General features: G+C 35.1%; 1 protein-coding gene across 1 annotated transcript; it reads right to left on the reverse strand.

Moving 5' to 3' along the window:
* Positions 1 to 2,975: 2,975 nt before the first annotated feature.
* Positions 2,976 to 21,685, reverse strand: LOC135839919 (otoferlin-like). The gene is made up of 33 exons (XM_065356180.1): positions 21,566 to 21,685; positions 20,911 to 21,130; positions 20,667 to 20,729; positions 20,340 to 20,445; positions 20,045 to 20,201; positions 19,802 to 19,976; positions 19,473 to 19,668; positions 19,177 to 19,391; positions 16,837 to 17,020; positions 16,525 to 16,718; positions 16,251 to 16,442; positions 16,061 to 16,177; positions 13,699 to 13,851; positions 12,649 to 12,849; positions 12,444 to 12,560; positions 12,223 to 12,354; positions 11,994 to 12,146; positions 11,796 to 11,905; positions 11,499 to 11,667; positions 11,236 to 11,398; positions 8,805 to 8,869; positions 8,569 to 8,721; positions 8,442 to 8,498; positions 8,211 to 8,345; positions 7,644 to 7,903; positions 7,336 to 7,512; positions 7,096 to 7,250; positions 6,784 to 6,914; positions 6,475 to 6,668; positions 6,149 to 6,387; positions 5,845 to 6,023; positions 5,577 to 5,677; positions 2,976 to 5,496 (listed from the first exon to the last, which is right to left on the reverse strand). Exons 2-33 carry the CDS (start codon positions 21,103 to 21,105, stop codon positions 5,319 to 5,321), a joined length of 5,016 nt encoding a protein of 1,671 aa, XP_065212252.1. The 5' UTR covers positions 21,106 to 21,130; positions 21,566 to 21,685; the 3' UTR covers positions 2,976 to 5,318.
* Between the last annotated feature and the right edge of the window lie 324 nt (positions 21,686 to 22,009).

Here is a 22,009-nt window from a genome sequence, read left to right on the forward strand (position 1 = left end):
ATTGTGCAGGCATGAAACAAGGTCACTTAAAAAGTGACTTTGTCACTATTTCACGTGCAAGTCACTTTTTGTCACTATTTCAGCGAAAATGGCCAAAAAAAGTGACTTTGGTCACTTTTTTAACGATTTGTCGTGTAAAAAAGAAAATAATTCGGCGCCGCAGCAGTGCTGAAAGTGTAGCTCTGATAAAAGAAAAACATTATTTTTTACTTCTTGAAACACAAATTTTCAAAATCTTTTGCCCTCGCTTCGCTCGGGCTTGTTTAATTTTATTTTTCAAAATCAAGATGAAAATTTCTAAAAAAAATTAAGTTTTAAAGCCGAAAAATAAACTCTTCATCCTCACATTAAAAAAAAAATCGTTTTTATGCCTCTTCTCAAAATTCAAATTTGCAAGAGCTTTCGCCCTCGCTCGAGCTTGTTCTCTTTTCTTTTTTCAAAATTAACTTCCTAAAAAAACATCATTCTAATTCTAAAATTAAAAAAAATAAAAATAAACTCCTTGCATTTAAAAAACCTCGTTTTTAGGCATCTCGAAATGAAAATTTTCAAAAGCTTTCGCCCTCGCTTTGCTCGGGCCACTTTGTTTTTCTTTCAACCATAGGATCCAAGATGATATCTGCTCCAAAGTTTGCATGTTCAGTAACGAAAATGACATTTTTTTACACTTTTCAAGTTTGGATTTTCCAAAATTTTCGCCCTCACTCCGCTCTGGCAAAATGTTCACCGTTTCATACCTATTTTATTCAACCTATTTGGCTCAATTTAGTGTAGGTGCAAGTGGATTATTTTTTAGTCATAAAACTGTAAATTTTTCAAAAATTTGTTCTATCTTTTTACGAATTCATACTTAGGTTGACCTAATTCAGCATACAAATTCTAATTTAGTTCAGTAAATACGTAGATCTAATACACTCATTTCAATTTCGTCAAATTGTTCAATTTTTTAAAAAATCAGCAACTTTTTGCGTTTTTTTCCCTCAAAAGTTGACGAATTTGTAATGTTTAAACCTCCCTCAAAATTACAACATTGACTAAAATATTCAAAGTAAAAAAATTCAAAAAAAGTACACATGATTTTATTCCTTCGTCACATACTCCCTCCCCCCATCATCGCCCCAAAAAAACCTGCGTCGCATCAGCACTGGCGCCGAATCCCGGTACTTCGAAGTGCCCCATCCGCCCCTGGGTATACATCAACACTTTTCTACGCCCAATCGTCCATGCAGGGGGCGGAGAGGGTTACTAAAAAATTCTCCGATGATCGCTACATAATATATACTTTGCTCACATTTCTTAAAATTTTGGTCACTTTTTTTCAAATTTTTGGTCACTTTTTTGCTATTTTTCAGTCACTAAAGTCACTAAAAAAATAAAATAGTGAGTTTCATGCCTGATTGTGATGAAATTTTGTTATTAGAAATCGATATCAATTACGGAGCTTTTCATAAATTTTCCTTGAAAAAATTCTGAATTTTTAATTACCTACGTACATTTCTGTTGAAAAATGATTACCTATATAGAATTAGGTGCGTTGTGAAAAATTCGAGATTATGAATTTTCAACAGCTGAAAATGATTTCTTGGTTTTTAGAAAAAAATTTAGAATTGAAAAGTATTCACTTACTTTGCAGTGTTGTACAAAAAAATGCAGATTGCTTACTTATAATTTAAATTCCAGGTTGTTATTTTCTGGTTTCATGGCAATCGAGGGTTTACAGCCAGATTTTTGGACGATGTCGTCTTGAACGAACAAATAGTGGAGGTACCTAAGGTAGTAGTTCATTTTGGAATGAATTAATCAAAGTGAGGTGATCATCTGATACCAGGGGAAAATTTATGGATCTAAACGTAGATCATACATCAAATCAGGATACCTATTCCCTGGATCGAATGTAATCTAACCACAGGTGTGATTATATTAATGTACTTGAGTGAATTAAATATGTTTTATTCTGTTCAGAGTTTTCATCAAGTTAAATCTGTTCAAACCTGATCAAATCTAATAAGGAAACCCTGATTGACTCTGATCAGATCCGGGCTTTCTCTAGATTTGTATAATTTGATCGATCTAATCATATCAGAGTTTTTATGATTAGATCTTTTCAGACCTACTCAAATTAAATCTTTTTTTCCCACGTCAACGAATAAGCCTGTTATTATTTTGGCATAAGTGTAGGTGTGTCAGAAACGTGTTCTTTTAAGAAGTTTCAGCATCTTGAAAAAAAATTATTTGTGTCTGTGGTGTTTTATTTTTATGAAATTGATATAGTGCGATAAGGAATTATCATTATAAGCGGGAATGAACTTTATTATTCCTACTGGATCTGGACAATAATTATTCCCTAAGAGGGGAATAATTACCTCTTACCTGGATAGCTCAAAAAGGTGGTATGAGTTTGATAAAACCATCCTAACTAATCATAGCAGTATCCTAATACAGTGAGTTCCGCTTAATGTGTTGTCGGTTAATAGAGAAATTCGCTTAATAGAGTTGAAATGGGTTGAAACGGAACGTTTGCATCATTTTACATGCAAGTTTTATCGTTTATAATAGTGAAAATGAGCATTTCACTCGGTTAATAGAGTGGACTAATCTTTAAAAGTTGGAGAAAATCATGAATTTCAGCAAAATTTGACAAAAATTGGATGAAAAAATGTTGAAAACGTGTTAAAATTAGTGAAAATTGGCAAGAGATGGTGAAATTTTTGTAAAAATTTATAAAAATTGTAAATAAAGGTGTTCAAAGGGTATTAAAAGACTAACTGTAGCTAAAAAACAGAAAATTATTGAAATCACCTTTAAAAAACATCAAAAAGTGATAAAACTTCCACAAAATTTGGAATTTTGCATTTTTTTCCGCATTGGTTATTAGAGTTTTTCGCTTAATACAATTGAACATGCTTTGGACCAACGCGCCCACATTAAGCGGAACTTACTGTAATAATAAAACACACTTGTAAAGACTACTAAAATGTTTTTATTATTGATTAGTTATATAAAAGAAGGTATGTAAGGTGCATAACAAATCACACAATTGATCATTATTCAAATGGTCAGGCGAATTACCTGTCACTTACGACCTAGATAAATAATAATAATTCAAACCAATTAAGTACTAAGTGACTACTTAGCACATAATTGATCTGAATAACACCAATAATTGAGATAAAGTAAAGTTACAATTATTACAAATTAACTTGGTAGGTATTGTCCATGTAATTTACCTATTTCAGCTAACTCCATTAATTAAAATAAAACTATAATTGATTGAGAGGACCACTAGGCCTAAATAAGTATTTCTCAATACTTATCAAAGACACTGTACACCTTTACCTATCTGGATCCTATAGTACTCACTAAAACCAGGTACAACGATAGGTATGTAATACACGAAGTTTGTTATATTTGTGAGAAATGCTTTTGATGCCCGGGTTGATCAAATTGCATCCAATCGAACCATGATGATTAAGTAGAATTAATCATCATGTTGAAGGAAACACAAATCACCACGCTAAAAATGGATAAAATACAAAAAGAAGGACATTGCCTTAAGGCCAATGTGCTCATACATTTTCTTTGTGCCGAAATAGTTAACACATCTACATTTTGACTTAGCTCCAGAGAGCTCAAGGTTCCAATGCCAAGTGAAGAGCTTAGCTCATGGTCTTGCAGCTGTGCCTTTAGATCCAGGAGCAGAGAGAATCCCCAAACTTACCATACTTTCAGTAGAAGGAGACAGAGCGATGAACTTTAAGGAGAGCAAGTAGGGGAGAGGGATGTTTTGGGCACTTTTCTTTGATTTCAAATTGCAAGCAATAGGAAACACCTAGAAAGGTGGGGTTGGTCTCATTTGAACGAGGATCTCAATGCGCACATTTTGACTTACTATAAAAATTTTTAAGTTGCAAACTGAACAAACCATTGGACTTTGAAAAAACACCATTTTGGGTGGATGTGTTGGACAGTAGTGGGATGTTTTGGACACAATAGGTGGATGTTTTGGACATGCTGAGAAAATACGTTCTTTTGAATGTTATTTTTGGAAATCCCAAATTTCAATCCATTAGAAATCAATTGTCAGTATCTGTCCACAATTTCACACAATTTCAGTTGACGCGGATTGTTTTTAATATTAGTGAGGTAATGTTGAAGAGTCGACTTTTTTATGCCGTATTTTTCAGCCAGTGCTGGCTCGAATCAACATACTTTCAGGGGGCAACTTCAAATTGTTCTTGATTAGCATTTATCATTCCAGACTCATTAAAAGTCTTTCCTGGATTTGTCAGATAAAACTGAGGCATTCTTACACCCAAACATAACAAATTAACACGAATTTATCGCAGTGTCCAAAACATCCCCACTATGCCATTTCTACTTAAACTGGCTTTGGGAAAAAAGTATCAGCTTTTCATGAAAAGGTAAGTAGTGATTATTGGCGAGAAGGAATCAGAGATTTCATTTTACTTGGGCACTTGACGAAATTCCTCACAATTATTTTTTAGGAGCTCAAAATGTGAGACGAAATTTTTTTCCAAAAATTGCACTTCAAAACAAAAGCTGAAATATTTTTATCACACGAGTTGGTATCTGGTAAATGTTGTCAAATATCAATTGTGGTATGACATTGCCACATAATTGTGAAACCCCCGTCAAAAAAAAATCAAACCAACTCGTCAAACCAGCAACTGTCCAAAACATCCTCCCTCTCGCCTAACTAAACTTATCTCTAAGAATAGATCGAATAATATTATGTATAAGGGGAGCTACAATAATAACCGCTAGGTGGTTAAGGCCATCTTGCTACTCACAAAATCAAATGAGATCTATTTAAACTTACTATTTATTTGTTTGCAGTGAAAAATGAATGTCTAAGTACATTTTATTATTTCTAGGTATATGTAAAATAATCTCATCGTTGCCTTAGTTGCAAAGTAGCGTATGTCCATCTGTTCACTTGATACCTAGTGTAAAAGTGCTTTCAATCTGGAGCGCCATCTATTGGGTTTTAGTGGTACCCTTTGGGTAGGTATGTCAAGGACATGTCCCGCCGGCATACTTACCCAATGGGTACCACTAAAACCCAATAGATGGCGCTCCAGATTGAAAGCACTTTTACACTAGGTATCAAGTGAACAGATGGACATACGCTACTTTGCAACTAAGGCAACGACATTATAATCATAATAATAGCACTTGAAGCATAGTACCTATGTACCTAGCTAGGTAGGTACTTAGATCCATATACCTACATTTATGTTATAGAATGAGAAGGAATAAAAATGAAAAATACAGGATATACATACCTACATTTTTCATTAAATACCTAATTTCTTAGCCACGTAAGCAGGTATATAAGATAAGAATCCCAGAATAATGTGGATGATTATAATCAATATTATAATTTTGAATACAGCCCACTTGTAATGACGCCATATTATGTGTTTGGCTGATTTGGTCATATTTAAAAACCACAGGAACGACCAATCTGGACGACTAAAACATGAAAAAAAATAAAATTATTCATTGCCTTCAAATGAACATGTAGGTAAGTACTTAATGGTTGTAATTTTTACTTGGGTTTTTCCAGAGGGTTTGGTCCATCGCGGCCAAGTCCAACTGGAATAATTCCTGCTTCTTCCTGAGTGAGGAGATGTAACTCAAGTTCAACTTTTCCCTAATTACAAACATTTTATAAAACATGATTGGGCTGGGGTATAGGGTAGCCTAATAAATGTCCAAAAATGTAGAAAAATTTCCCATGGAGAAGATGAATGTGTAATGGAAAATGTATCATATTTTTCTATTATTCAAACAAGCACCCAGTAGGCAACCTGTTCTTACCGTTAATTCCATTTGCCCATTTTCTTTTTTTACATGAAAAGGCCACCATCCTTTTACTCTTTTTTGTTTGAATATGTTAATCATGCTCACAGATCCGTCAGTTTTCAACATCTTCAGTTTACATAATTTAGCAGATTTGGCTCCTTTTGGAAAGTTATTCAAGTCCAATACCAAAGATCCTAAAAGTATTATTTTATTTTATTTTATTTGTTTATTTAACTAATTATTATAATTTTTTTTTTTCAATTCAAAAATTGCTTGATGAATATGCCTGTATAATATATATTTTCTATTCTAATCTTACCCAAGTAATCATTAGCAGAAATCAGATCAGAATCCAAAACTTGCAATTCAAGACGAGGAGGGAGTTTACTTTCACGCTCGTCTCTACTAAGTATCGATGTTTTATGCGAAGTGACTATTTTCTTTTCGGCTGCGATGTATTCGAATGGGAATACAAATCGCCAATTGAAATTTCCCTCTCCTGTTAACGATCTATAGTGTATATCAGTTCGTTGACTCTCTTCAGGTCCGTTAACCCATCTGGAATCAAAAAATTAATTATTATGGGTACCTGGTACCTATTATTAAATTTTCAGGTGAATCGTTATTATTAGTGATTTTAATTACCCTTTTACAAAGATATCTGACATTTTTTCTCCAGTGAAGAAAGCTCTTTCTTGTAACTTTACATCACTAGTGTTCCATATGATTACTCGTAAAACATACGGCTTCGGTTTTCTAGGAGAGATATCGATTTGTGGCCCTAGAAGATGCATAGGTCTATCTATTGGAAACATATCTACCCACATTTCCAATTTACCCTATAAATAAAAAAGAAAACAGAAAATGAAAAATCATACATAATATTGATTAAATCAGGCTATATAGTTTTGTCCCCTTCATTTCTCTAATTGATCTACAACAATCTGCACTCACTCTCTCTATAATTTTTCCAGGTTTATACAACGGTCTTATTTCAATATGTTCTGGAACTAAATTACAGCCCACACGAGGTTCCACCTGGTTCCAGTGGTGTAAAACATCTAAAGCCATTTGCTCTTCAGCATCTGTAAAATGTGAAGAAAAAAATGTTGTAAATTAGGTGCTTATATACCGGGTGTCCTGAAACAGGTGTCAGATATTTTGCCTTGATAACATTGCAATCCACACTACATAAGTGTGAATTAAGTTGCCGACACTGAAAACTGAAGGGGTGAAGTTATTCGTTATTTTTCGTTGATTTTTTACCTTCAAATTTATCAATGTTTTGAATTTTGAATCTGGTGTAACCAACTTTCACTGAACCATTCTCATACGAAGGTGGCTCTAGCTTTGAATTCCTGCAGAGTTCAGTCAATATTTCTGTAGGTTTCATCGTATCTCGCCATTTGTTAGTGCCAGTTCTATCGCAACATGCAATTTTATTATTTACGAGTACATATATTCCCTTTGGTTCAAGTAGGTATCGGTTCTTAATCATTTTCTCACATTTCGTATTTTTTTGATAAGCCACAATGAGCACGATGCCTGCTGTAAAATCTGTTTTCTAGATCGATTTTTGTTTCACCAATCAAGTTGTCTGAAACTCTTTCTATCAATTTCTTATTTAAAACTTGAATAGTCAGCATTGAATCTCGAGGGAAAACAGCTTTAATTTCGAAACATCTGCGCAGAAAAGATTACAAGATATTTCTTCTGTCTTATAAGAAGATACATTAGCTTAGTACCTATAAATTTTTTAAATATAAATGGAATTCAAAAAAAAAAAAATGAGTAAGTATATTTCAAAGTCTTACTTTCCAAATTCCGGATTCAATTGTTTGGGAATGTAGTCGCTTGTTTCGGTTAGTGACCCTAATTGTACGGAAATGTAAGGATTTGCGTTTCCATCCGAGTCGATGGAATGAAGATCTTTTGCTTTCACGATGTAAATTCGGACCAATACAGGAAAATTATCGTTTGAGGGGAAATCTCGATGAGATCTATTTTCAGCATCAAAATTGGCGATATCTTCCATATCTTCCAATATTGGTAATTTGTAAACTTTCAACGAACCCTGAAATAAAATAAATGATTTTCAACCATAATTCTGGTGGTACTTTTTTGAATGATGTGAAAAGGATAATACTTATTTTTAAAAATCTGTACTCCAGTGCAAAAAGGATGGAAGTCCTATGACCTGGAATAAGGAAAGGAGGTTAGTGTGTTCAGTGCAGTTTTGAGAAACAGGAATTTCAAATTTTGAACTGAAAAGTTTAAAATCCCTGTTTCTCAAAACTGCACTGAACACACTAACCTCCTTTCCTTATGCCAGGTCATAGGACTTCCATCCTTTTTGCATTGGAGTACAGAAATTACATTACCTTAAATGTACCAATTAGTCTACTCTCATCGTTGACATCTTCTTCGATCTTTTTACCTCTGTAAAGATCGAATGATAATAACCAGTCTTGAAAACTATTGAACTCAGGTTGTACTTCTAGTTCATTCGAATATACCTGAAAAATAATGAAAATATAAAAATTTTCAACATATAAATTGAGGATAAAATCTCTTGAATATTTGAACAGCTTAGGTAATACTTGACTTCTTACTTTAAATTTGACTATTTTTTTCTTTTTATCATTCTGATTTTCTGGCTTTGCTGCATCCTATGTAAAATAAAAAGCGTGTTTTGATATCTTTGTTTGCATTTTGCCTACTCAATTCATGAAAAATTACTTGTTGAACAGCATCTGATTCCACTGAAGCGAAGTATCTTGACCACCAATCATCGCCTTCGTCATTTTCAGTATCTTCATCGGGACGATTTTTATTATTCATCTTACGACTGAATGTTGACTTTTTGGGTGTTTTATTTTGAGGAGTCGTATCCTGAAAAATAATTGCAGTTTACTTTTAGAAAAAGGATGGATAATTTCTCTCATTGAAAATTTGCCCAATTCAGGTTTACTTACGTGTGCCAGTTCAATTATGACTTCGTTGTTAGCCAACTGGGATGTTTCAAGATCATCGTTAACTCCTGTTAATTGCATTCATTATTAAAGACAACGCTCAATTAGAAATACTTTTGCACTTATAAATAATCAGTCAAATCAAATCATGTTTTCGAAATGAAAATATGTTCTAATTGGCTTACTAAGTAGGTAAGTTGGAAAGCTCCGTGTGGCCAGCCCCGACCATGTGGGGGTGGGGGTCGAAAATTGTGCCAATCGTTTGTGCTTCGTTTGTGCACGTTTGTGCACTAATTACTTTCGTTTGTGCTCACCCCCTTCATGGCGTATTTGAAGGGAGCCTTGGTCGGGGCTGGGGACACGCAGCCCCGACCATGAGGGGGAGGGGGTTGAAATTAGTGCCAATCGTTTGTGCTTCGTTTGTGCACGTTTGTGCACCAATTGGTTTCGTTTGTGCTTGCTCCCCTACAAAGTGGAAATGGTCGGGGCTGGGGACACGCAGCCCCGACCATGAGGGGGAGGGGATCGAAAATAGTGCCAATCGTTTGTGCTTCGTTTGTGCACGTTTGTGCACCAATTGGTTTCGTTTGTGCTCGCTCCCCTACAAAGTTGAAATGGTCGGGGCTGGGGACATGCTAATAGGGGGAGCCCATAGGAAGGGCTTTAGAGGAATGAAAACCATACACATCGTTTGTGCTTTTGATGCTGAGGATTGTGCACTCATCAAATTGACCCATTGCGTTCGTTTTGTTATACTTGTAATTAAAAGCGTAATTATTCTTGGTCGGGGCTGGGGACACGCAGCCCCGACCATGAGGGGGAGAGGGTCGAAAATATTGCCAATCGTTTGTGCTTCGTTTGTGCACGTTTGTGCACCAATTGGTTTCGTTTGTGCTCACTCCCCTACAAAGTTGAAATGGAAGGGGGCTGGAGACACGGCGGTGAAATGGGAATTTTGAGAAAAATAACTATCAATGAGTAGGGTATCGTTTCCATATGATTCGATACCGCTGAGCACGAATATGACCTCAGATTTTCTGCTACACTCACCTACCCCTCTCTAGAGCCCCTCAGCCCCCCTCAGTTTTCACGATTTTCGAAATAAAGTTTTTTTGATGACATTGATGTCGTTTTCATCTGATTTGATACCGCTGAGCACGAATATGACCTCAGATGTTCTGCCACACTTGCCTACCCCTCTCCAGAGCCCCTCAGCGTATACCTAGATATGTGTTTAACAAAATACATGCTTAGGTATTCCAGGAGATCAGTACAGAAGTAAATTTTTGATCACTTTGCAAATGGTTCAAAAATTGAAAAAATCTTCCAAAGAAAAAAATTCGTGGAACTATATAAACCTAATTCAATGCAATCCTTCATTACGAGCAAAAAGTCCCTCCTCAAAGAGAACTTATTTTTAATACCCTATCCTGATTTTTTTGCATCAGTCCCCACCCACCCAACCTGTTTTTGGATAAAATGACCCGATTGTATTTTCATGTTTTCTGTCCACCTGGGCAATTGCCATGAAAATCCAAGAACAGTTTTTTGATTCTACTCATTTACTGAGTGGCTAGAAACTTCCAAATATGTAGACTCTTCTTTTTGAGTTAATTAGTGGTTTGAAAATTTTGTCTTCTGAAACCAACATCATCAAAATAACTATTTTAAAAATCGTGAAAATAGAGGGAGGCTGAGAGGCTCTGGAGAGGACTAGGTGATTGTAGCAGAAAATCTGAAGTCATATTCGTGATCGGCGGTATCGAATCATATTAAAACGACACCAATGTCATCAAATTAACTTTATTTCGAAAATTGTGAACATTGAGGAGGGCTTAGGGCCTCTGGAGAGGGGTAGGCAAATGTAGCAGAACATCTGAGGTCATATTCGTGCTCAGCGGTATCGAATCATATGAAAACGACATCAATGTCATCAAAAAAACTTTATTTCGAAAATCGTGAAAACTGAGGGGGGCTGAGGGGCTCTAGAGAGGGGTAGGTGAGTGTAGCAGAAAATCTGAGGTCATATTCGTGCTCAGCGGTATCGAATCATATGGAAACGATACCCTACTCATTGATAGTTATTTTTCTCAAAATTCCCATTTCACCGCCGTGTCTCCAGCCCCCTTCCATTTCAACTTTGTAGGGGAGTGAGCACAAACGAAACCAATTGGTGCACAAACGTGCACAAACGAAGCACAAACGATTGGCACTATTTTCGACCCCCTCCCCCTCATGGTCGGGGCTGCGTGTTCCCAGCCCCGACCAAGGCTCCCTTCAAATATGCCATGAAGGGGGTGAGCACAAACGAAAGTAATTAGTGCACAAACGTGCACAAACAAAGCACAAACGATTGGCAATATTTTCGACCCCCACCCCCACATGGTCGGGGCTGGCCACACGGAGCCAAGTTGGAATGGATTTCAAGTCTTACCATTATCACAATTTTTTCCAAATTCCATCGCAGGATCGCAAATGTATTTTTGAACCGAATTAATGATATGAGAACCTATTAATGTTGTGGAATTAATGAATTTTTGACGATCAACTACACGTATTGTCAAAGGTGGTCTGTATATTTCTTCTTCTGGAAGTTCCTACACGATATTATTATACTCATGATTAGATCTACTCGTGCGTAAAAATGGCGAAAAAAATAATAAACAATTGTTATAACGAGTACAAGTTTTTGCATACCAAGACGATAGATTTGACCAGATCGTCAAAATTAGGATTATTTTGAGCATTCGGTATTTCAGACGATGATAGAATTTTTTCAGCGCATTCTATTTCCACGATTGGACGTTTTACATTTGTCCAATTGAAGCATTTCAAATTCCTCAGACCCCAGAAAAGAACTTCTATTCTGTGAAACAGGTTTTCGAAGCGTGTAAAATATTTAAAAAATTAGCATATTGTACCTACATAATTATACCTACATATGAAAAGTAATAAATTGTCACTGGGCAATAATAGTGGAGAGGGAAGACTCACCTGTAATTTGCCAGAGTAGGTCTTATGTTTTTTGGTATTGGTGAAACTGATGTGGAAAGTTGAATATTTTCACCCTCAGTAGATTGGAAGTCTTCTGCAAATGATTCTTTCTGCAATAAAAGCAACCGAACCGGGCGTAATATTACGATCAAAATTTCGTGAAATTATACGCCTGAAATAATTGAGTAAAAAATTCACTTGTAAAAGTTCAAACGCTGCCAAAAGTTCGCCTGCACGTTTACCTCCTCGTTCAATACGAAACCACTTTAATGGTATCGGATAACGAAACTCATTCGCCAATTTAACACGAGGTAAAGCAGATGTTGCTCCTAAGAAGTCCGATTCCCTCATCTTTAAAATAATTAGAAAAGATAAATAATTATTTCGGGTACCTACTTTTAGTGTGAGATCATAATTGAAAATTTACCCAATCCTTATCGAACATTTCTATTACTATGAGCGGTGGTTCCCTTTTAATTTGTTCAATCGGACCATACAGGAAAATATTATCCACGGTCAATTGTTCATTCCATGTTGGCATTAAGGTTTGATTAATTACCTGGATATAAAAATACTTATTTATGTTTCATTTTTCTTCAAAATACCAACAAAAAAGCAACATTTTTGAAAGTTTGGAATTAAGTTAACCTGAGTTTCTGCTGAAGTTTCTCCGATGAATACTCTGGCAGAAGGATCTGATAAACCTGAACGATCTGATCCTATTAATGACCTTGCTTGATACATATAAGCTCGAAATTCAAATACCTAAAGAAATCATTTGAATTGCCCAAAAAACGCACCTTTATATCATAAATAATTTATTAATTTCGTATTGGAATATTTTAATGCTCACGTGTTTTTCTGGGTAATATATTTTTAGTGGTGAAACAAATCCAGGTCTTTGGATATTTTCAACTTGATTTGATATTTCATATCCTTCTGGATAGCCGTTTAGAAAATACTCGTTATGTTGAGATAAACCCAACCATAGGTAGATATCTAATTTAACTTGGATCCATCTACTGCTCGGATCTATTCTTTTTTTACCTGGGAGCTTTGGAAAAATGTCTCATTATAGGTACCAGTAATTTGAAAAAAAAAAAATATGAAGGATAAGGAAAGGTTCCCTGAATTATTTAAAAAGGTGCGCTGAAGCAAAAGGTACGATTATGCTACTTGCTTGAAAAAAAAAATGACGAAAACAATCGAAAGAGCGCCCAAAAATGCTTTACGACTCACAAGTCAAAATTTTAAGAGCTGAATTTTATTTTTAGAGCTCGAAAGGAATTTTTAAAAAGAAAATTGCAGTCAAAAAAGTAGAAAAAAAATCAAAAAATGTTTACCAAACTGGACTAAAAACCTGAAAATTGTTATGTATCCCCATTTTCGACCACCAGAATTGGAGGGGGAGGGGGGTAAATGGAGTTTTCAAAACTCTGCTGGAGGCTTCAAAATGACTTGAATCTGCCTCGAATCGATTCAACATTTCAAGAATATGATGTGATCTGAATAATATAAGCTTTCTAACTTGATTTGAAAAAAAAAAAACATTTTATAAAAAAATGTGCTGGAAGCCCCAAATTGCTCAAAACTTATCGAACCTGTTTCCAATCAATTCTTGGGGTCAAAAATAGGGTACCTTCGTAGACATATCAGGTTCCAAATTTCCTGATTAATTTTTTTTTTTTTAATTTATTTTTTCCTCTTTTTAGACCCTTGGACTGCTAAAATTTACCCAAAACTCCAAAAATGAGTTTTAGCTCCTGAAATTTTGATTGATGGAATATTAGCTCTTTCAATCTAGCTTCACTCGTTCCAAGAAGTTTTCTGTCGTTTGGGTTTGGGATACCTCCCTTGCTAATAAAATCAATAAGGAATGAACGACAAGTTAATCTATGGTTACCTTGAAGAATCTTGTGTGAACTTTTGAACAGAATTTTCCGCACTCTTCTTGAGTCATAGAAAATATCAAATCCTTTGCCGATATTCTTTGGTAAGCATGTCTTCTGTTATTAACTACCAGCCACAAAAAAACATCCGGAAGAGCATCTTGAGGCTGAAAATTAAATATGTTTGAACTTATTTTTTGTATCATAATAGCGCAAAGTTATACCTACAGGGTGTCAGAATAACGCGTAATTATTTTCAAGATTTCAGTAAAAAAAAAATTGTATGAAGGTGTGAGAGGAGTAGGATTGCCTTCACCGCCTAGGTGATCATTCGCGTAATTTCCCTTTACGAGAAGCTTCTGTATATGTTTCTATAATAGAGTCTGCGCTTTATTCCATATACTGTAAGTAGGGTAACGTGATAAATTCTTCTAAACTTATACGTGCGCTCATAGGATCCCTAAATAACTGGAAGGATCCCCCTAATTATCGTATGATAATGCGATCAGATCATTCGTTCCCGCCGAATGATCTATTCTTTTGATGAATATTTTCTAAGCACAAACTTGCTTTGGCAAACCACAAACTTTACTTGGTCTCGTAACTCCGCGGTAACTTGTTCCTCGTCAAAATGACGATGTGTTAACTAGGTATATCAACACAAGGAATATGTGAGAACAAATGGGGTTCTGCCCTGCTTGTCCTTTTTTATGTTTTACCCACCTTCAGCGTGGTAATTAGTGTTTCTCTGAACGTTTTAATTAATTATTATTAAATACAGTTCCTTTGAATACACTTCGATTTTCCGGACATCGAAAGTATTTCTCGTCTATACATCGAGCCTACAGTTAGACGTTCCTACCTACAGGTATAATTTTGGTTAGTGTATTGGAAGAGGTAGGAAAAATGCATAGTGTCCAAGTAAGTGTAAGGTAATTAATTATAGTTAGATCATAATTAATTGAGATGGATGAAATGAGTAATTATACACCTAGCATTAGTGGCTGTAAAGGAGATACTTATTTTATCTCAGACGAAAGACATAATTTCACCATGTTCTAGTTAGAGTAGGATAGCAAAAATAGCACGTAATCATTTGAGCTAATACTCAAGTGGTTTTGTGTAGATTAAACTTTACTCGATGCGAGTGTGCACTCGTATTGAATTACGTAATAATAGTCTTTAATTTACCCTTTTATTATTATGTATAGAACTCGTTTGGTATATCATTCAATAAACATATCGATTAGCATGAATATATGTTTTTATTTGGTGAAGAACTGGACAATGTGCATATAGTGAATTAGTTAATGCCGAAGTCTCCTATCTGAGCTAGTCAGGGACAATGAGTAAATATTCACTGCCTAGGGAATATTTCTTAGCCAACTTCAGGGATAGATCATGCTGATATCTACTATCTCACCGGATCATTACCACTCCCACTATATCAGGTGTTGACTGTCTTTGAAATTTAGAGAGCAAACGTTAATTCATTTGAAGAAAAAAAAGTTGAAATAATTTTTTGACCGTAAGGATCTAACTTTGTTCATGGTGATTTTGAATAGTTTTTGTCGTTTCAATTTAAAATGATTTTTTTCATTTTTCACGTGATTCAGAATACATTTTTTTGGTGATTGATTTTATTTCTTTTTTCAATTTATATTTTTTTTTTTTGAGATAATTGTTTTGTGTTGATTCCAAATGTTTTGGTAATTTCAAACAATATCCTAGTCAAAGTACATACGATTTGACCAGGAGATAATTGGGATCAACGTTTTTTTTTTTTGCGAATATTGTCTAGGATGGTGCATGTGGTGAACAACATACTAAAAGCCCTCGCCCCTACCCCTAGTGATAATTCCCCCTCCCCCACAGAGGATAAAAGCCCCCCTAAAATCAGTTTTTTTGTCAAAAAATTCCGTATTAGCACTGATTATTCAATCTCCTCTCAAATACTTATCAAATGAGCTATCAACCAACTCCCTAGCCTCAAAGAGGGTGGCGTGACCACCCCTCAAGTGATGTGATTTCAATAAGTTTACATTTCATGACTTTAGGACTTGGAACCTGTTCTAATCTATCAAATAAAGTCAAACTTGGGGAATGAGATTCTTTTGGGACCTCAAGTCGACCCCTGGAGTGGGGAGGGTAAAATTCGAAAATTACGGAAAGGTTATTTTTTGGAGGGGCATAATATGGTCCCAAATGAATGAAAATGGTCCAAAATTATATCATTGGTCAGTACTCTCATTGTGATCAACATATCCAAATTACAGCTTCCCAAGTCATCCCCACTTCTTTTAAGGAGGAAAAAACCGAAAGTAGGGGTAAAATGAGGGGTTTTCCACCTTTATGAAAATGATGAGCACCACTTACATCTTCAATCATATCTTTCAGTTCGTGTAAGCAAGCCTTTACTTCTTTGCATGCCTCTTCTAATGAATGTTGCGTCACAACAGCTTTCAATCTTGCAGCTTTCTCTCCCATCGAACACTGAAATTTGTTTTTGTTTTTCAATATTGATCATTCAAGATAATATTAAGTAATATGAAAATATTTTACTTACTATTTCATCGTAGCACATTTCCATCCTGTTAAGGTCGAGTTTGGTGCTCATGTTTATTTCTGATCTTGATTCAGCAGCTGATACGTATTTATTACACCCTGTGATGAAATTATCTAAAACTTGTATTAATGTGCTATCGGCACCTTCTTGATCTTCTTCCATTTTTCGGGAAACTTCTGCTAAACCTTCTTCCTATATTAAAAAATAATGTTTCCATGTTTGAATTGGCCCATTTTTTGAGCTTCAAAACATATTGCTTGATTAGGAAACTTACTAAATTTTCCGCCAATCTCATTATCAGGTTTGAATTATACATCCTGTGTCGATTGTCCGGCCAACGTGATTTAATATACATACAAGGTTTTTCATTTCGAAAAGGCAGGAAAAAGTTTACTCCATTGTGAGTCATCGGTTTCATTGGTTCAGTAGTGCTCTGCGAAGCTTCGATTTCAGTCGATACAACGGTTTCTGCATAGAAAAAAAAAAAACATTTTTTCATCATACAGATAGAGGCACCGAGTTGAGGTTTTCATGTGAACTTTGGATACTTGGAATAAGTTATAACTTATAAATTACGAGTACTTACGTAGAGAATCAGATTCATCAATGGTTTCGCTATTTCGAGAAGGATTATGACCATCCAATGTATTTCCAGCGTTCCCGATACTTATTTCGAAAAATAATAATTTATCTTTCAATGTTCTAGACATCATTGTCGCGTTCAATATGGAACAGAATAGAAAAAAATCTTCTGGTTTTCCATAATCCGACTAGAACACAAAACGTGAAATGAGCTCGAGTTATAAAAAATCTCCAAGTTTCTAAAAGCCAAAAAAGTCTTGAAAATTTTAGACAAATTCTCGGCGCAAAAAAACGTATCCATGTCAAAGAAATGAATAAAATTAGAAAAACAGACTTCAATTTTGGTTGCTTCCAGCTCATCTCAAAATTAAACTTTTCACTGAGAACTCGTTTTCATGATTTATGTACGATGACCAAACAAGTGAAAACTACTACAAAAACTTAAAAAAAATTATGAAAATTTTGAAGGTGTTGAGTTAAAAAAATATTTCTTCATTTTCTGAAAGTGCATTTTCCCCCTCCTCATCAGATTTTGAAAAAAAAAATTGAAAAATGTGATAAACGCCTATTTCCACTACCTAATGGGTCATTCCATGTCAACTCAACCAAAAGCAGGCGATTTTGAAAATCATGTCTTTCAATTTCGCTCAAATTTTTTCTACAGTATATACCCATGCAGTAAGAGCTCCCTCAGGGGCGGGTGGGGGGGCTTCCATTATTTTCACATTGTTTCGAGGTACTCAACTTCAGAAGCTCGTTCCTCCAAAACTATGATACTTTGATCAAAACTAATTTCACAGATCGAATGGGCACTGCATTTAAAACTTTTTAAGCATTTTGAAATTTTCAAAAGTTGCAAGTTGAACTTTCAAATTGAAAGTTCAAATTTCAAAACGGCGCTGTAAGTGGGAGCTACTATTTAAAATTTTGAAAAAATTTCCGTAGATGTACCTTTTGATGATTTTTTGAAATATTCAAGTTACATGATGGGATCTTTTGATGAAGGGGGAGCACCCCCCCCCCCATATTGAGCAAAACTTTTGAAAGAAAATCTGTGGCATGTGATATATCGAATTGTATGTTTTTGGTGACGCTAAATACGAATATGACGTCAGATTTTTGATAGGACCCCATCCATGGCCCCCAGCACCTTCCCAAAGGGGGTAAAAGTTCAAAAAAGTGATTTGTTCGTACGACACATGGAATAGTATGTTTTTGGTGACGCTGAACACGAATATGACGTCAGATTTTTGATTGTACCCCATCCAGGGCTCCCCGCACCACCCCAAAGGGGTGACCCCCCCCAAAGTGGTTACATTCGTGTGACACATGAAATAGTATGTTTTCGATATCGCTGAACACGAATATAGCCATAGTGTTTTAAATTGACTTCACCCATGGCCCCCATGACCTCCCGCAAAAAAGTGTTTGGAGGGCCATGGATGGGGTCCAATCAAAAATCTGACGTCATATTCGTATTCAGCGTCACCAAAAACATATTTATTCCACGTGTCACACGAACAAAACACTTTTTGAATTTTTACCCCCTTTGGGGAGGTGCTGGGGGCCATGGATGGGGTCCTATCAAAAATCTGACGTCATATTCGTGTTCAGCGTCACCAAAAACATAAAATTCAATATATTACATGCCACAGATTTTTTTTCAAAAATTTCGCTCAATATGGGGGGTGGAAGTGCTCCCCCTCCATCAAGAGATCCCATCTTGAAACTTGAATATTTCGAAAAAGCATCAAAAGGTACGTCTATGGAAATTTTTTCAAAATTTTAAATGGTAGCTCCCACTTACAGCGTCATTTTAAAATTCGAACTTTCAACTTCGTGAAAATTTCAAAATGCTTAATAAGTTTTAAATGCAATGCCCATTCGATGTGTGAAATTAGTTTTGATCGAAGTATCATAGTTTTGGAGGAATGGGCTGCTGAAGTTGAGTACCTCGAAACAATGTGAAAATAATGGAAGCCCCCCACCCGCCTCGGAGAGAGCTGGGACCAAACTTATTGCGGGGTTCTTACTTACTGCATGGGTATATTATTGTAAAAAAAATTCGAGCGAAATCGAAAGACATGGCTCGAAAACGTTGGTTGAGTTGACAATATGGAATGACCCTAATGCAATGTAGCTGAATTCGGATATTTATGTATTTTTTGGATTCGATTCGTCAGGTGTTTATTTGTACCAAACTTTTTTCAAAATAGGAAGCTAGAGAGACATCGAGACACTGATGGAACCATTAAAGGTCTTTGAACTCAACTACGACGAGTTAGAATTCATGCAATATCACTGATCTTGTTTCGTTATTTCTAAATTTTAAATACTACCTTACCTCGTTTATCGGGCATGTAGATGTTGTCCTTGCTTCCCTGGGAGCAGCACCTGAATTCTCTAGTTTCTCAGTAGCAACTTCTACTAGTAACCGACCTCTGTACGCGATACCTTCGCCAAGATCTTCTTTCAGAGACGCAGTCCAGTTGAACATGGAGTATTCTCTGGTTGTGCCGTATAAGTGAATATAAGTGGGGCCAAATGTTGGTAAACATTCTGTAAAAGTTTCACAAGTATGATCAACGTTCATCTCTTCGCTGAGTAGGAGATTCTATGTGTAAGTAAAAGTCGACTCACCGTTGCTTCCATCGATTGATATTTTTTTAAGATCAATTGAATGTGTACCGATAACATTATTGTTCAGAACATCGCCATCTCCCTCTTTTAGCTGTATTTTTATGGTACTTTGGCATAAAGAAGGGAATATTTCATGGAAAATGATTTGTTCGTTCCATACTGGAGCGTAATTACATTGCTTCACGCTTGTTTTGCCCTATCGAAGAGAGAAAAACTCAATAATATTACATCTGCATTGTAAAAATTACAGCTAAATCTGATGTTTGAGCTATCGAATCCACATTTCCAAGTTTTAATTGGTAAAATAAAAATATAAACGTGATATTTACTTCTAATCCGGCGAATGAGACCTCAACGTAAGGATTTACTAAATCTTTCGCTTCTTTAAAAATCGAAGTAACCGAGCGAGTCATTTTTGGAAGACCGTCAGCTTTATAAATTTTTACAATCAATCGAGCTTTTAGTTTACTCTGGTAAGTTTCTTCTGTAGGTGTCATTTGTTTGCTGAAATAGTTTTCATCGATTTAGAATTAAATTACCTACCGAATGAAAGAATTCTTTATTGTACTTACTCATCGACCTCATCTGCGAATTTGATCACTTTGAGGGGTGGTTTTATATTGTCTCCTCGACAGATTACTCGAATATCGCATTTTATCAAACCTCTCGTCTGTCCAGTTATGTCGTTTGGATCCGATAATTGGCACCATTTGTTGTAAAATTGATTTTCTGAATAAATTAGGTATTAGAAATTTAATCAAAGTCATTAGGTAGGTACTCGAGTTGATTCCAAACAATGGCTAATTATTCATTCTCTAAACCACTTTCTAAGTGTAAGTATATCATTTTCTTGTTTTTTGGACTCACCTGGTTCAGCGAATACTGTTTTCAAGTCCACGTTGTATATGCCTACTATAGTTTCTGTCTGCAGTAGGCTTAAACCAATACCGAGTATTTTTTTAGAACGTGAAACCTGTTGAATAAAAAATTTGTAATGCATGCATGTACTTATTCGTTTTGTTCCCCCCCCCCCCCTTATCATTTGATTAAAAAGAAAATTGGCAAAAATACAATTACGTAATTGTATAATTAAAATTGCACAACATTACGTAATCAAATAGGAAAAAAAGCTTTCTTAATTCCTGAATGTAAGAATGTTTACTTTGATATTGATCTTTTATTTAGGTAACGTACCGTCAGCGTTATTACTTCATCCAGTAACTGAGCAGCTGGTTTACAAAATTCGAATATGAAAGTCTACAAAAAAAAAATACACCTAACGCATGAAAATTGTTTCGAAAATATTAAAGTAATAAATTTTTTAATTTAAACGTAATAATTATGAATAGGAAGTAACTTTTAAGGACCACATAACTAGATTTTATTTTAGGAAGTATGTAAATGTATTTTACCAGTTATAATGTTTTGTAAAGCTTACTTCATCGTAGTAGGGGCAAATCGTGTTTTCTTTATCCGATGTGTATTTCTTGGAATCTCCTACTTGAACGCAAACCCTCACTGCTTCAGTTTTCAATCCAGAAAACTGTTTTCCTTCGATAATTCGTATGCGAACAAGCATATGTTGTGATCTTGAAGCATCCTGTAGTCTGGCTAAAGAACTGGTTGCCTCCATTTTCAACTTAGATGGAATTTTTCATCTGAAAAAAGTGTCTCTCAATTGAAATGAAATTAGTAAGCTGTAGGTACGTCAAATTTCTATGCCTTTTTTGTTTTGAAATGTTGTTCTTCTGGAGCTCCCAGTCCCAGAATCCCCCCTTCCGATCCTTAATCTCGAGAGTGATCAAGTGCTTAGGATCATTCTGAGAGTTCAAATTTTAAACAGAAAAAATCAATAAATATTTAAACTTGACACCCTTGAATTGGATGCGAGTCTATGGCAGATTTCCGCGCATTTTTCAAAATTTTGTTCATCAAACATGACAAAAATTAATTTTGAAGTATATATATTTTTTTAAAAATAAAAATAAATGTAACTTACTCGTCGTATATCTATCGTGAATATATTATTATTCTTTAAAATCAGCTCAAGAAAATGGATTTAAAAAAATAATTGAAATAATGTACATAATTACCTATTTATTTACTGCAGCACTGCACTGAAAAAATTATTCACCAAACTAAATTAACAACAAAAACTGAAAAAATCATTATGATGCCGTGAAACACACGAACTCGATTTTATATGTGATTTTTTTACTGATTATTTGATGCACTCGTACGTATAAATCTAGATTACATCGGAAGCGAACAGCAGATAAACGTCAGAGACTGAATACTTTTGATGACAAATTTTGGAATGTAGCGAAGGAAATTAATCATCCTCGCTCTCTTATCACCCAAACATGGTGTAAAAATAGATTATACCTAATCTGTTTTTTCAGCGATAATTTTTAAATACGAACGCGCAAATATTCCAGCTAGATACCTAAATTTCATTTTGATTTTTTGACGAATTTTTCAAAATTCGAAAATCAATATTTTTTCATTTTGGTAAACAAAGGTTACATTTTGTGATT

This window comes from Planococcus citri, chromosome 3 (assembly GCF_950023065.1).
Source record: "Planococcus citri chromosome 3, ihPlaCitr1.1, whole genome shotgun sequence".
Lineage (NCBI taxonomy): Eukaryota > Metazoa > Arthropoda > Insecta > Hemiptera > Pseudococcidae > Planococcus > Planococcus citri.